At 27.0% G+C, this 14573-nt stretch overlaps 2 protein-coding genes across 2 annotated transcripts in view; one reads left to right on the top strand and one right to left on the bottom strand.

Moving 5' to 3' along the window:
• Positions 1 to 3857, bottom strand: part of LOC126896090 (uncharacterized) — a 9394-nt gene extending 5537 nt beyond the window's left edge. Inside the window, exons 1-2 of the mRNA XM_050668551.1 lie at positions 3852 to 3857; positions 3699 to 3783 (exon numbers count right to left, since the gene is read on the bottom strand). Of these exons, the coding sequence (XP_050524508.1) occupies positions 3699 to 3783; positions 3852 to 3857 (91 nt within the window). The remainder of the gene's footprint in view (positions 1 to 3698; positions 3784 to 3851) is intronic.
• Positions 3858 to 9865: 6008 nt separating this feature from the next.
• Positions 9866 to 14573, top strand: part of LOC126896083 (uncharacterized) — a 5084-nt gene continuing 376 nt past the window's right edge. Inside the window, exons 1-3 of the mRNA XM_050668539.1 lie at positions 9866 to 9935; positions 10001 to 10055; positions 12130 to 13708. Coding sequence (XP_050524496.1) covers positions 9930 to 9935; positions 10001 to 10055; positions 12130 to 13708 — 1640 coding nt within the window. The 5' untranslated portion in view covers positions 9866 to 9929. The remainder of the gene's footprint in view (positions 9936 to 10000; positions 10056 to 12129; positions 13709 to 14573) is intronic.

The following is a 14573-nucleotide window of genomic DNA, read 5'->3' as shown; positions in this document are numbered from 1 at the left end:
AAAAAAAAAAAAAAAAAAAAAAAAAAAAAAAAAAAACACATCATAGTAAAACCAATACCTTCTCAGCTTCGCATCGAAGCTAAAATATACAACTACACATTAAAAGTAATTTTTGTAAATATAATTATAATTAATTAATACGACAATTAAACATTATTCGATTAACAGACAATACAACCGATCACTTAACGCTCCGGCCCAGCACGGCGGAGGGTCAAGCACACACTGACTTATTTATCGATAGGCCGTATCGCCTTCATGACAATTACAGAATACTACACAATTCAAATAAAATTTTTAATTTTTTATCATAATGTTTATTAATACAAAAAAAATAAACTAAAGAAGTTAACTTCGTCTAAAAAGTTATTAAGTTTGAGATAGTTATAATATATCTAACCATCGATTACCAAAGATAATATCTTCAGTTATTCAAAAAAATATTCTTATTAGTTTACATACTTTTCAAAACATTAGAACAATTTTAATATAAAAAAATATCGAGATTTGAGGAATTCAAAAATTAACATTGTTTGGGGAATGTTTTAATTATAAGAAAAGCAAAAAGGGATTTCTTCGAGTTTTGTCGAAGATAACATTAATTATATCTAATTTGTGATCTTTTGATTATCATTAATCTACATAGGATCAATAAAACCTGATAATTTTGGTCCACAGACACGAAAAAAATACGTTAGTACTTTTTTTTATAAAATTTTTTTTTTCTAATTAAAGTATATTACATAAGCTTCAATTAAAAATATACAGAGTGGCCCACCACTCACTGAAAACTTAAATAACTTTTGATCCAGTTAATATTTTTAGCTGATTTTTTTTTAAAATAATAGTTATACGTTAGTTCTATAGCTATATCTCAATAATTAATTTTTTTACATTTTATTAAAAATATTAATTATTTTTAAATTTTAAATAAAAAGTCAAAAAAAAATCTAAGATAGCTATTTTGTAAAGTAGAATTTAAGAAAAATTTTAGTAAAAAAATATCTTATTAATATTGAGTAGTAAATATTCTGTAGCGTTTTGAAGTTTGTGAAAATTTGAATTTTCATGTATTATTTTACGGTATTAAACATTGAAATACGTATTGAGAAAAGGACAGAAGAAAACGCTATCTATTCAATATACTTTTGAATGAGAGTGATAAGTAATAATTGCCTTATCTAATTTCTTATCATGGTATTAATGCTAAGTTTGTAATGTATACTCCTTATCATCATATGTATACACAATAATCATGAAAAGATAACGTTTTCTTCTGTCCTTTTCTCAATACGTATTTCAATGTTTAATACCGTAAAATAATACATGAAAATTCAAATTTTCACAAACTTCAAAACGCTACAGAATANTAAATTTTCATAAACTTCAAAACGCTACAGAATATTTACTACTCAATATTAATAAGATATTTTTTTACTAAAATTTTTCTTAAATTCTACTCTACAAAATAGCTATCTTAGATTTTTTTTNTTAAATTTTTAAACTCTACAAAATAGCAATCTTAGATTTTTTTTTACTTTTTATTTAAAATTTAAAAATAATTAATATTTTTAATAAAATGTAAAAAAATTAATTATTGAGATATAGCTATAGACCTAACGTATAACTATTATTTAAAAAAAAAATCAACTAAAAATATTAACTGGATCAAAAGTTATTTAAGTTGTCAGTGAGTGGTGGGCCACCCTGTATATATTATAAATCAAATATATAGACGTATTCAGCAAATTGCTTATAAATGTTTCCTTAAAATTGTTAACTGTACAATTATCATCCATAAAATCTAAATACACCATGGTATTTATCGTCAAAAATATATAAGAATGTATTGTATCAATTAATACAATTTCATGAAAATAAAACAATACTGTAAAAGTATAAAAAAAACAAATTTTTGAGATTTATTGTATTAAAGGTATTTTATCTTTAACTTAAGCTGAGAAGGTATCAATTTTACTATGATACTATGTTTTTTTCGCTTTATAATCACTTAAAATTCAAAGAGTTAATATATTTAAAATCCTTGCATAAATAACTATTGGTTTGTTATAGTTTTATAATTGTAAATTTTACTAAAAAAATAAACCGTAGCAAAGTGTAAACGTGGCATAATTAGGACGAGTATAATGACATCCAACAATGATTAAAATAACTAATTGACCAAATTTGGAGTCTTTGGAGATTTGATCAATTGGCCATCATAGAAGTTCTATCGAGGTTTCAGAATCTGAGGGTTTAAAAGAATAATCGTAATAATTGTGTCATTGTAATTTTTTTTGAGATATTACATGCGAACAACTATAAGACAATCCACTTAAAGTCAATGACAGACAGTAATTTTATTATATATATAAATTAATAGAAATTCAATATATTGATACATTAACACTAAAAAAAAAGTTGTAAAAACATCACACAGCCATCAGCCAACTACACTGCAATTTGACGTTGGATCGACTGCCGGACGCTTCTCAATCAATTCACCTTTTAAGTATGGAATGTCACCTCCGCTGGTCTTGATTTCCGTTGGGCACTCGCGTAGTAGTACGCAACGGATGAAAGAAACTGTTGGTTGTCGCCTAAACAGGCCGATACAAACCAATCAACAACAGAACAAAAAGAAAACACGCCTGCTCACTGGCCACGAGTCATCAGACCCAATGGTTCGGTATAACGTCATCCGTCTACACAAACATAATGTCAACTAGGTGTCGGTAGTGCCAGACACGACTATTATGATTGTAGCGAGAAAAGTAATGGGCGATTTTAAGCTACGTGGAGCTTGACCGAGCTGCACACGTAACTTTTGAACATTCATATTTAAACATTGTTTAATTATGAAACTAAAAAATCCAATCAAAGAGATGTAAAAAATATAATCAATTGAGAGTATTATAAAAATTGATTATAATTTTAGAAATCCATTGTTAAATTCGGGAAAAGCCCAATTCGTTATTTTAGAAATTTAGTTTTAGTTTTAATTATTAAAGAGGTGGACATAATGCCCATGCACTCAGACCTGTTGGTCCATTGTGCGCACCTCATACTGAATTGTCTTGATTCGGTTTACCCACCTAAGAGTAATCACCAAAGTGTTAATACATTACATTTTAGAAATTACATACACATTAAAATATAACCAAAAAATATGGAATTTTATAGACTGGTAGTAGGCTATACATATAGTCAAGAAATTAATAAATAACAAATTCAAATTATTTAAAAATCATAATGATAAAATAATTACCTTCTCAGCTTCGTATCAAATATTATAAAATATTACTTATAATAAATAAAGTAAATTACTAATTAAATATGTTTAAAAATATAATTGAAATAAGCAAACATAGTTTTATTTGGTAAAATCGTTGTTTCACCTTAATAATACAATGAAAAATNTAAAATCGTTGTTTCACCTGAATAATACAATGAAAAATAAACATAATAAAATCAAAACTAACAATAATTATTTATGAGTACAATAAAAAAATGATCAAGCAATCAAATAATTCGTTCCAGTAAAAAAATATAATTGAATTAAATCAATTATACTTTTTTATTGTTAAAATTAACAATAAAAACAACTGTTTACTGTATATTTTTTTAGTGAATTCAATTTTGATTATTGCTCTTACTCTCAAACGCCGTCCTATTTAAAAATGACTTGATAAACTTACTAGTGATCAATAATGTATAATAAAATATACCTTTATTAAAAATGAAACACGTTATAACCAACAAAAGAGATATCAAATGCCAATTCTAGAATTAAGTAAAATATTTTTTTAGATTTTAATGAAATATAAAGTAATGTTAAGTATATTACTCACCTCCATTTTTATTCTAAGTGTAATACTCTGAATAACTAATGAGAATATTTGAGTTAAATTTATGTATATATTTAAAAATTAATGATATCATCTATAATTTTTTTCATTATTTTCTCTAAAAAAAAACATTGAGTAAACAGAAGTAAATTTTAATAAAGTATATACAAGGTAATTCTGATAATTTAGCAAATTTAATAACTTTATATTTAAGTTTTGTTTAACTATTATTTTTATGATTAATGTTACTTTGTAACATGAAATATTTGCTGATGAAATAGTTTTTTTTTTTTAAACATTGTAAAAAAAGCTGGCCTAATTGCAATTGTTAAAACACATTCTTGATTTTATTACACCAAAATAATATTTATTGTTAAACTTCAAGGTTCGTTAACATATACAAGAAAAATTTCCGAGACAATTTATTTTTATTTTTAACTTTTAGTATGTAACATAAACTTTAATTTAATATATTTTCGGAAAAGTGTAGTAATTCTAGAAAATGTTCAAATTTCAAGTTGAAAATGTAAACCTTTCATGCAAAGTAGTTTTTTCGAATACCCTTCTGTGCGCAGATAAAGGGACAGCTTTTAAGAAAATAAATACACAATAAAAAGGAAATACTTAAAATACATATTATAAAATTATTCTGACTCATGAGTTTTTCAAAATATTATAACTTTTTAAAGAAAAAAAGTTTTAAAAAAACACAGCACAGAGAATCATTATTGTTAAAAAAAAACCCAGCACAGGGGGGTCGCGGCACAGTGGTGACGTGGTATAGTTGGATCAAGTATAATGATATCTGACAGTGATTAAAATCAATATAAAAAAAACACTTCGATGCAAATCTTTTGATAGTGTTTAATTTTAAAAAATTGATGGATTATTCCAAAAGCTACATCATCTGCTATTTCCTTATTAATATCCTGATTAACATAAAGTATGTCGAATGAAAAAGGGATATAATATTATTTCTCATAAAAAAATTATATTGATTCATACATTTTTTAAAAAGTTTTTTGTAAAACTTGTCATTATTAATCCCTTTATATGGTCAAATAAAGGATAAGATTTATAAAAAAAATACCAAAAGATAGGTAAAGACTTCATGTATCTAAACAAAAAAAAATTTTATTGAGCTGGCCATTTTTAAAAAAGTTATGGGAGTTTTAAGTAAAAAAAACAGTAAAACAGTGGGGTCGTAACACAATGCGGACGAGGCATAGATGGGGCAATTATAGATGATATCTAACAGTGATTAAAATCACTATCATTAGAAACGCTTCGATGCAAATCTGTAGATAGTGTTTAATTTTAAAATTTTAATGGATCATTACAAAAGCTACATGATCTCCTACTTCCTTATTTATATCCTAAATACAAGTTATATGCATTACTAGTGCAAAGTATGTAATCAATGGAGGAATTCTCCACTATAAAGTTATTTGACAAATGTATCAAACAAAATTTTTTTCCATTTTCTTATTCATTTTCCCATTCTAAATTTTGATAGAATATATCTTCAACAAAAATACAATTTTCTTAATCTTCAATCTTTATTTCTATTGAATTTGTACGCCATTGACCTTTGCAATGTTCACATATAATAGAAAACATTTAAGCCCTGTTTTTCGGCAACCACAATTTTTACCAGCTCCAGCACCTGAATAAAGGCCGTTTTATGACAATTATCTTTATTATTAGCAGAAATTCCCGTGGCTATTGACATAATATAATTGTTGTTTGGGAATGTACAATTTAGCGTTTAGTTGGGTTTAAACAATATAGCGTCAAATCAATTACCTACTCTATCGGTTGTATCTTAATATACACTACACTTTAATGATAATATAAATAAATAAACTCACACATACACACATATGCATTTATAAAATTGTGTTTAATGTAAGTATAACATGATAAAAAGTAACCATAAAAATGAAAAAAATTGAAAAATAAATTTTAGTACTCATATTAAATGTAATGTAACTCGAAAAATATTTGTTTAAATGAAAAAATTAAGATACTTTTTTTGTTTAAAATTGTATTTTAAATAACTTTTGTACGAAACTTTTTTTTGTAAGTTAAATATTTTTTGAGAAAATTAAAAAAGCTCATATTTTTTAACTTTTGCGAGTCTGTAAAAAAAAAAGCTCAAGTCCAATCGATGAGGACTTTNTCTGTAAAAAAAAAAAGTTCAAGTCAAATCGATGAGGACTTTTAGTATGTCATTATACATATCTTAAATCAACTTAAAAAAAAAAAAAAATTGGTTGGGAATTTTTTCCGCCATTTTTCCTTTGTTGACTGGCCTATTAGCTAAGATAATTTAGAACACACACATATACTTATATATACAAATAGACAAAAAAAGTAAGCAGATATTTTTTGTCACGTTACATGTTTATAGATATTTGTCATTTGAATTTAAATCAGACGCTTTTGTAAAAATTATGACTATCTGCCATCTCATATGCGTTGGCGAATGTAGAATGCGATCCGCATGACCACCAGTGAAGACGATTATTTCATCAATTGCAAAAATAATTAAATAACAACTTTATTTAAACTTTAAACACAGTAATAATTTATAACAGTGGTAGGGATACGAGTAAAAATTCAAGCAAAATATATATAACATGTAATGTTGCAGAATTTATACAAGTTTTTTTTATATATTTAAATCTTATCAATTAGATGTGTGTGCAGAAGGTGTAAAGTATTTTCATAATTTTGTATATGATAACCTCCACTTGTCAACCGGTCCGATATCTGTCATCATCAGCTGACCGTACACTGTGCACCTGTACCAATATTGTTATGTCCCCTCAATGAACGTGTTCAAAGTTGGCACCACCACCACCCGGCGTCACGATCACCGGCCACTACACAAATGCCGCTAAAATGATTTTTTTTTCCACCTATACTGCCGAGGCGACAAGTTGTCCGTTGGTATTTTTTGTGAAAACCACGTTTTTTGTATTTTTTTTTTGTCCTCCGTTTTTTTTTTATACAAAATAAAACGTTGAGTCGACCGGCCGTCAACCAGGCTGTTCATTGTATTTTTTTTTGTCCTCCGTTTTTTTTTATCAAAATAAAACGTCGAGTGGATCTGCTGTCCACCAAGTGGTGCNCGTCGATTTGTGGTGTCAACCAGACTGTATTTTTTTTGTCCTCCGTTTTTTTTATTTAAACAAAACGTCGAGATGGTGATGATGATGATGATTATAGCGTAAGGCACAACTATGGCCGGTGGTGGGCCGTCACTCCTCAAATCAACAAGTACAACATCAAGAAACCCCATTTTTACCCCTTTTAAATTTTATGTATCAAGCACTTTTTTTTTTCTTCTCCCTTTTCATAGTCATTTCCTATGAATATATCTATATCTTAAATAGTAATTATACATTTTTTAATTAAATAATTAAAAAAAATGATATTATATTATACATGGCCTCTTTTTTTTTTTTTTTTATCAAAACCTAGTAGCTCCGTCAGCAAGTAATATCTTGTTTGGCGCGGCTACTAGGTCACTGTCCAGTGTTCCCCCTGGGCAGTGGGTAATTAGTAGGCCCTCTGTTTGGCAGAAACCTTACAAACATTAAGCGATAACTGTATACAAATATAATCATACAGATTATAATAATATTATAAATACTAGAGTGTATAGACCATCAATATATAGGTAACCACATTCAATTATTAAAAAAATTAATAGATAATAGAGGATAATCTATTAGTATAAAAAATGTTTTCATCGTATTGACACGCAAACAATGTTGCAAAAACATCCGTAGCGTTAGTTGTGGCAGCTGTATAAGCCTGAATATAAACGCGGATACAACAATTAATAACAGAGACCGCAAAGTGGAAGATTAAAAAAAAAAATTACGAAAAATATTAATTATTTTAAACAAACGCGTTGCGGAAACAAATTATGCTAATGATTAAAATAAAAAAAATCAATTAGGATTCAAAACATATTAATCTAAAAACCTATATTTAGAAGAAATATCGTCGGCAGCATTGTTGGTGGTGTCGGCGGTAGTAGTGTTAATTTAAGAATGTGTTTTGCTAAACATCTCATAATAGGAAAACATGAACTGTAGCGCAGCGTAACGGGACCCTATTTTACCCTACTGACAGAAAATGTCTTATCCTACAAAAAAAAAAAGGTCGCTTTGGTTATTGGGCAGGAGTAGATGAAATATTATTCGGTATTGAATATTGGAGAGTTGAACATCAGCAACGACAAATCATGTTAAAAAAAAAAGTTAATAATAGAACCAGGTTAAAGTTAATATACATTGACTGACATATAAATGGTAATTTTAAAATTAAATTAATTCATTCATTCATATAATATTATATATTTTGTAAAATGTATAAACTACTCTTAAATTTGATAAATACAATATTTTATTTATAGATCCAATTCGTAATATTGAACTTGATTAGACTGAATAACCAAACCAGTATTCTGATCATGATGTATATGATAACTCAAATGAACCACCTAAAAAAAAAAGAGGCAATAGACCTAAAGAAGAGCCGATTAGCATTAACCCTAGTTAGGTGTAAGGTCAGTACATTTAATTAAAGCCTTTATTGAATCTTTTTATTTTATTTTTTGAGTTGTTTCAATTAAGAATTTTTTAAATTTTTTAATTCGAGTATCTAACTAATAAAGGTATTTCGAAAATCTATCCTAGCACATATAGCGATTAAAATTATTAGTAAAACAATAATTAAAGAATTATAATAATATTTATTCCATAATTTAAATTTTATTAAAATATAAATGCATTTGACAATGATACTTAATTTCCATTAATACATTTGTACGATATTAATTATATTAGCAATGATAATGCAATATATTATTAATATAAATAATAAATTATATTAAAATTTGATATTTAATTGAAATTTTGTAAAATGTTACATTTTTTGATATTTTTACCTATTATTAAGTTTTTAAATCAAGTAATGCTCATACTTATTTTAAAAGTATGAAATAATAACGTCTATATATTTTAAAATAAATACTTCAATATCTAATGTACTTTTTAAGCAACGAAAAAATTTAAATAGCATTATTTTAGGTTACTATTTTAGTATAACTTAAAAATAAATTTAACGTTTTTAAACTTTTGTCAAATCATGTTTTAAAAAAATAACACTTTTTTTTATCTATAAATACATAATTCATTTTTTTTTTTTTAGTAATTTTATTCAAATTAATTAAGTGAATAGTTTAAGTGGGAACTAATTATATTTTTCCATATTCTTTAACAAAATCTGTTACTTACAGGAGAAGTGTTAAAGTTAATATGGTTTGAGTATTCAGTGTCCAATTGAAATTGTAATTTATCATTCACTATTGAAAGTTAAAACATTTTTTTTGAAAGGGCAGCCTACTTCCTTGTAAACACAATTATTGTATCTACATTAAAGCAGCAAATAATTAATAACTCACTCATAAATCTTTTTTATTATGTAATTAATTTTTAAAAAGTTATGGCAGTTTTAAGTAACAAAAGTTTAAAAAATAACACACTTTTATCGATTTTAATAATGGTATTTTTTCTCATTTTGTAAATAATGTACAATTAGATATGAATTATGATCTTTTGACGTATCTTTGAAAAAATCTGTCTAGTGAGAGCTGAAAAAAGTAGTGACATACACACACAGAAAAAAAAAAATTAAAAGTTGATGGTAAAATTAATATCTTCTCAATTTCGCAACGAAGTGAAATAATATAGAGTATATAGTATAAAAACATAATTTTATACTATAGTATAAAAAAATAAATATATCATTGTATTTGTTATAAAAATTCCCTACAATTTATTAAATAGAACATTTGTTTATATCAATCCTGCTTTTTTTTACATGTATATGTATAGGATAAACTAAAATAATTAAGTAAATAATTTTTTTTAAACTGAAGAATATCATAAAATAATACTTATGTGAAAAAATATTTTTTATATATACACTTATTTAATTGAAAAATTGCCATTAAAATATAATATAATAATAAAATATTGAAGTAAAATTAAGAGGTGTAAAATGGAGGTAAGTTTTCCACTTTATATGAAGTACTTTATTGAAATCTGAAAGTTAATTTTATTTTTTTCTAGAACTGGCAATCGATATATTTTTTTATGATAATTTCTTGTTTGATTTTTAACGAAGGTAAATTTGATTTTATATTATTAATGTCTATTCTATGTAGTAATACAAAGATAAGTAAAGGGTGTTTGGGGTATTTTTGACCAAAGTTGGATATTTGGGGATTTAGTCAATTCAGAAGCAACGAGGTTCTATCGGGGTTGTAGAGTTCGAGGATTTAGAATAATAAAGATAAGTAGATATAAAAAGAAATGATTAAAGTTTCTCTATAGAGGTATTCCAAATGACCTAACTGGTAAAGTACCTGAAATAATATACTGAGGCAACGAAGAGGCGACGGCCATCTCACGAATACCATGTAATGTGATTATGTATAAGGTATGAACTAGTCAGTAACAATTAATAAAGTTTGAAAATAAATATAAATATGTGATCTATTGCTTTATCATTCTTTACTCAGATTATTAATTCTAAATAATTGGGTTAATATAAATTTACTTACTTCTTTTATTTGGCTTGTACAAAGATCGTCAAGGTTTGCGTAAAGATTTATACTATCTTTTTTAAATAAATAAAATGTTAACGCAAAATAATTGTATTCGATATCGCTTTAAAATATACCGATGACAACACGGGGTCGCGGCTAGTTTGTTCAAAATAAATCAGATAGAAGAATTTTGAATTTCTTATTGAATTTAGATCTTCATAATGGAGAGAGAATGAGCCGCTCGCTAGCAGGCTCGCTCACTGATGTGCAAGCAGAACTAAGCCTTTTTATATTATTTTTAATTACCCCCTTCATGGGTTGTTGTCGTCAGCGCTTTTAGTGATTCTCATTTTACTGTATTAAATTGAACATAACATGATAGTTATTTTAAGATAAGATGTATAGTATACAATAATCAATTAACACATTTATACATATATAATAGCTAGTGTACAACAATGTATATGTTATAACAGATAAATTAATAATTTGTTTGTATACTAGTAATATAAAATACAGATTATACATTTTTCGTTGATAAATGTAAGATGCGCAATGCAAAGCATTAGGCATATTACAACATATAGTTTATCAAATAAATTTCTTAACTTTCATCTAATATATGAAACATTTTCAAAAGATTTTAGATGGAATTACTCACATAGGAGGGTAATAAGCTCTCCATAAGAAAATAACTGTCCATAAATTAAATTTTTTTTAAATTACTTGTTATAAACAGTAAATTATACTGAACACTCAATACTTGAAGGTAAAGAATCGTAAACCGTTTATTCGTAAGCAACAATAGGTTATTAAAAAAAACAAACAAACCAAAAAGACAAACACAGTTAATAATAATCTTCGCAAGATATCGCGGTACTTTCACTGGCGTCTGCGATGCGATGTCCGGCATGGTTCTCGGGCATCAAAAAGTTAGCAGCGTTGATGGTGACAGTAAGCGGGTGCGGATAGGTTCGTCGAGTCTGGTCGTGCGACACGTCCGGAGCCGGTGGAATACATCGTCGACGTTGTAACTTAGACAACGGGTAAAAGACTCAACGTATCATTGGCGGCGGGTCATCATCATCCGTGTGGACTTGCTGTACACCGTAGCGTATAGCAATTGGTGTTGGTCAGTTGAATACTCATAGTAGGGCGACCACTGATAAAGATGGCACGACACGTGGTTCATCGTGTATAACGAAGCGATGCTGGGCTGTGTCAATGTAGATATAAAATATTCTGATGATAACNAGGCTGTGTCAATGTAGATATAAAATATTCTGATGATAACTACATAAATATTTTTAGTATTAATCAAGGTGTTTTATGTTAATAAATCAATAATCTCTTTTAAGCTAATTCAAAATAATAACGATATACGAATAATATTGAAAAGTTATTATATGAATAATACTACTTTGTTATATGCAAAAAAGAAATACTCTTACATTATACAAAATAATTTTACAATCGTAAATTATTTGATTAGGTAACATAAATATTAGCAATATATTCAAACAGAATATTAATAATTAATGAAAATAAAAAAGGGGCTAAACATAGGCATCTTATACAGTTTATTAGATAATTTTAAATAATCTAATTAAATTTGACTCCAAAAAAAATCTAATTGATGTGCCCATTTAGGTATTGAAAATAAATATTTGGGTGAAAAAAAAATATGTCCGTTTGAAAAAGGTATCACAAGAAAAGCTGCTAAAATTGGTGACATAGAAACATTAAAACTAGCTTACGAGAGTAATTGTGAATGGGATGAATATACGACTATTGAAGCTGCTGCAAATGGACATTTCGAATGTTTAAAATATGCACATGAAAATGGCTGTGGCTGGGATGAAGAAACAACTAGAGACGCTGCTGCAAAGGGACATTTTGAATGTTTAAAATATGCACATGAAAATGGATGTCCATGGGATGTAAGCACAGCGATATATGCTGCAACAAATGGGCATTTACAATGTTTAATCTATGCACATAAAAATGGCTGCAGTTGGAATGCTGATATAACAAGATACGCTTCTTTGAATGGACATTATGAATGTTTAAAATATGCACATGAAAATGGTTGCAACTGGATTAAAGACATATCTAAATATGCTGTTATAGGAGGTAATTTAGATTGTTTAAAATATGCACATGAAAATGGATGTTCATGGGATGAAAGCATAACGATAGCAGCTGCAACATATGGGCGTTTAGAATGTTTAATCTATGCACATAAAAATGGGTGTCATTGGAATGCAGAAACAACAAGAAACGCTGCTTTAAATGAATACTATGAATGTCTAAAATACGCACATAAAAATGGATGCCACTGGAATAATGACGTAACTACATATTCTGTTATAGGAGGTAATTTAGATTGTTTAAAATTTGCTCACGAAAATGGATATCCATTAGATGATGACATAACTATAGAGGCTACTCTAAGAGGTAATTTAGAAATTTTAAAATATGCACATGAAAGTGGATGTCCATTAGATGATGGCATAACTATAGAGGCTACTGTAAGAGGTAATCTAGACATTTTAAAATATGCACATGAAAATGGATGTCCATTAGATGATAAGATAACTACTGTGGCTATTGAAAAAGGTTATTTTGAAATTTTAAAATATGTACATCAAAATGGATTTCCATGGCATAAAAGAACAACAAAAGTAGCTGCAAGTTATGGTAATTTAGAATTTTTAAAATATGCTCATGAAAACGATTGCAAATGGTATGAAGGTACAGTAATTACAGCAGCCATGAATGATAATTTAGAAATTTTAAAATATGCACATAAAAATGGATGTTCATGGGATTATGACACAACTAGAGCTTCTGCAGCAAGTGGTTGCTTGGACTGTTTAAAGTATGCTCATGAAAAGGAGTGTCCATGGCATGAAGCAACATTAAATACAGCTGCCGCGCATGGTAATTTAGATTGCTTAAAATATGCATATGAACATGGATATAATTGGATAGTTGGTACGACGAGAGGGGCTGCTGCAAATGGACGTTTAGACTGCTTGAAATATGCTATTGAAAATGGTTGTGAATGTGATGAAGGCACAACAAGGGAAGCTGCTGCAAGTGGTTGTATTGACTGTTTGATATTTGCTCATAAAAATGGATATAAATGGGATGTAGGAACAAAGAGCGCCGCTGCTGCAAATGGTCATTTAGACTGCCTAAAATATGTTCATGAAAATGGATGTGAGTGGGATGAAATTTTTTTTTTTTTTGTGGCTTTTGAGTTTAATATTTTTAATATTTTTTAGTTTTTTTTAAAATTAATAATATTTTTAATATAGTTTTAATTTTACTTAATTAATTAGCCACAAGTGATCAATTTTTATTATAAACTTATTACAAATTATTTTATTACAAAAAAATAATAATATTTACACTTTATTAAAAAAAAAAATGATTGGTCTCGTAATTCAATACATGAATAGAGACCCTTTTTATTTGTCTTCCTATCTTAATGATGTTCGGTTAGAAAATTTTTTTTTTAATCTATTATGTAAAACCCATTAAAAACTAAAAAAATTATCATACATTATCTTGTTTTCGATATATATTCTTATTCGTTCATTAAATTTTTTTGTTTATAATTATTAGTTAAATAATATCCAAGCATACTTCCCGGGTGTCCATGTTGTCTCTATGATGTTAAAAAATTCCGATCTTCTCGATTTTTAATTAATTCCAAAGCTCTAACTAACGGTATATCAAAAATATCCCTCTATAAATTAGGAGCCTTCCACCAAAAATTACTACTTCCTCTTCTATCAATTTTGAACTTTCGTTTATATCATGTTTGATTTTACTTATGTTAAAAAAAAGCACCGATATTACTTGTTTTATTAATGATAGTTAACTACCAATGATGAATTTTGAAATTACATTTTGACACCTCTTTAAATATGAGAAANTTTGAAATTACATTTTGACACCTCTTTAAATATGAGAAAATATTTTATCGATATTGGAGTATGTACATATTTACAATCTATACAACAAAATGGTACAATAAGTAAATTTGGTTTAAATTGATAATTAAAATAACATGAACTATTATG

Source organism: Daktulosphaira vitifoliae, unplaced genomic scaffold, assembly GCF_025091365.1.
Source record: "Daktulosphaira vitifoliae isolate Bord-2020 unplaced genomic scaffold, ASM2509136v1 Scaffold_1, whole genome shotgun sequence".
NCBI lineage: Eukaryota > Metazoa > Arthropoda > Insecta > Hemiptera > Phylloxeridae > Daktulosphaira > Daktulosphaira vitifoliae.
The sequence above is the reverse complement of the archived record's forward strand: the minus strand, read 5'-3'. Positions and strand labels throughout refer to the sequence as shown.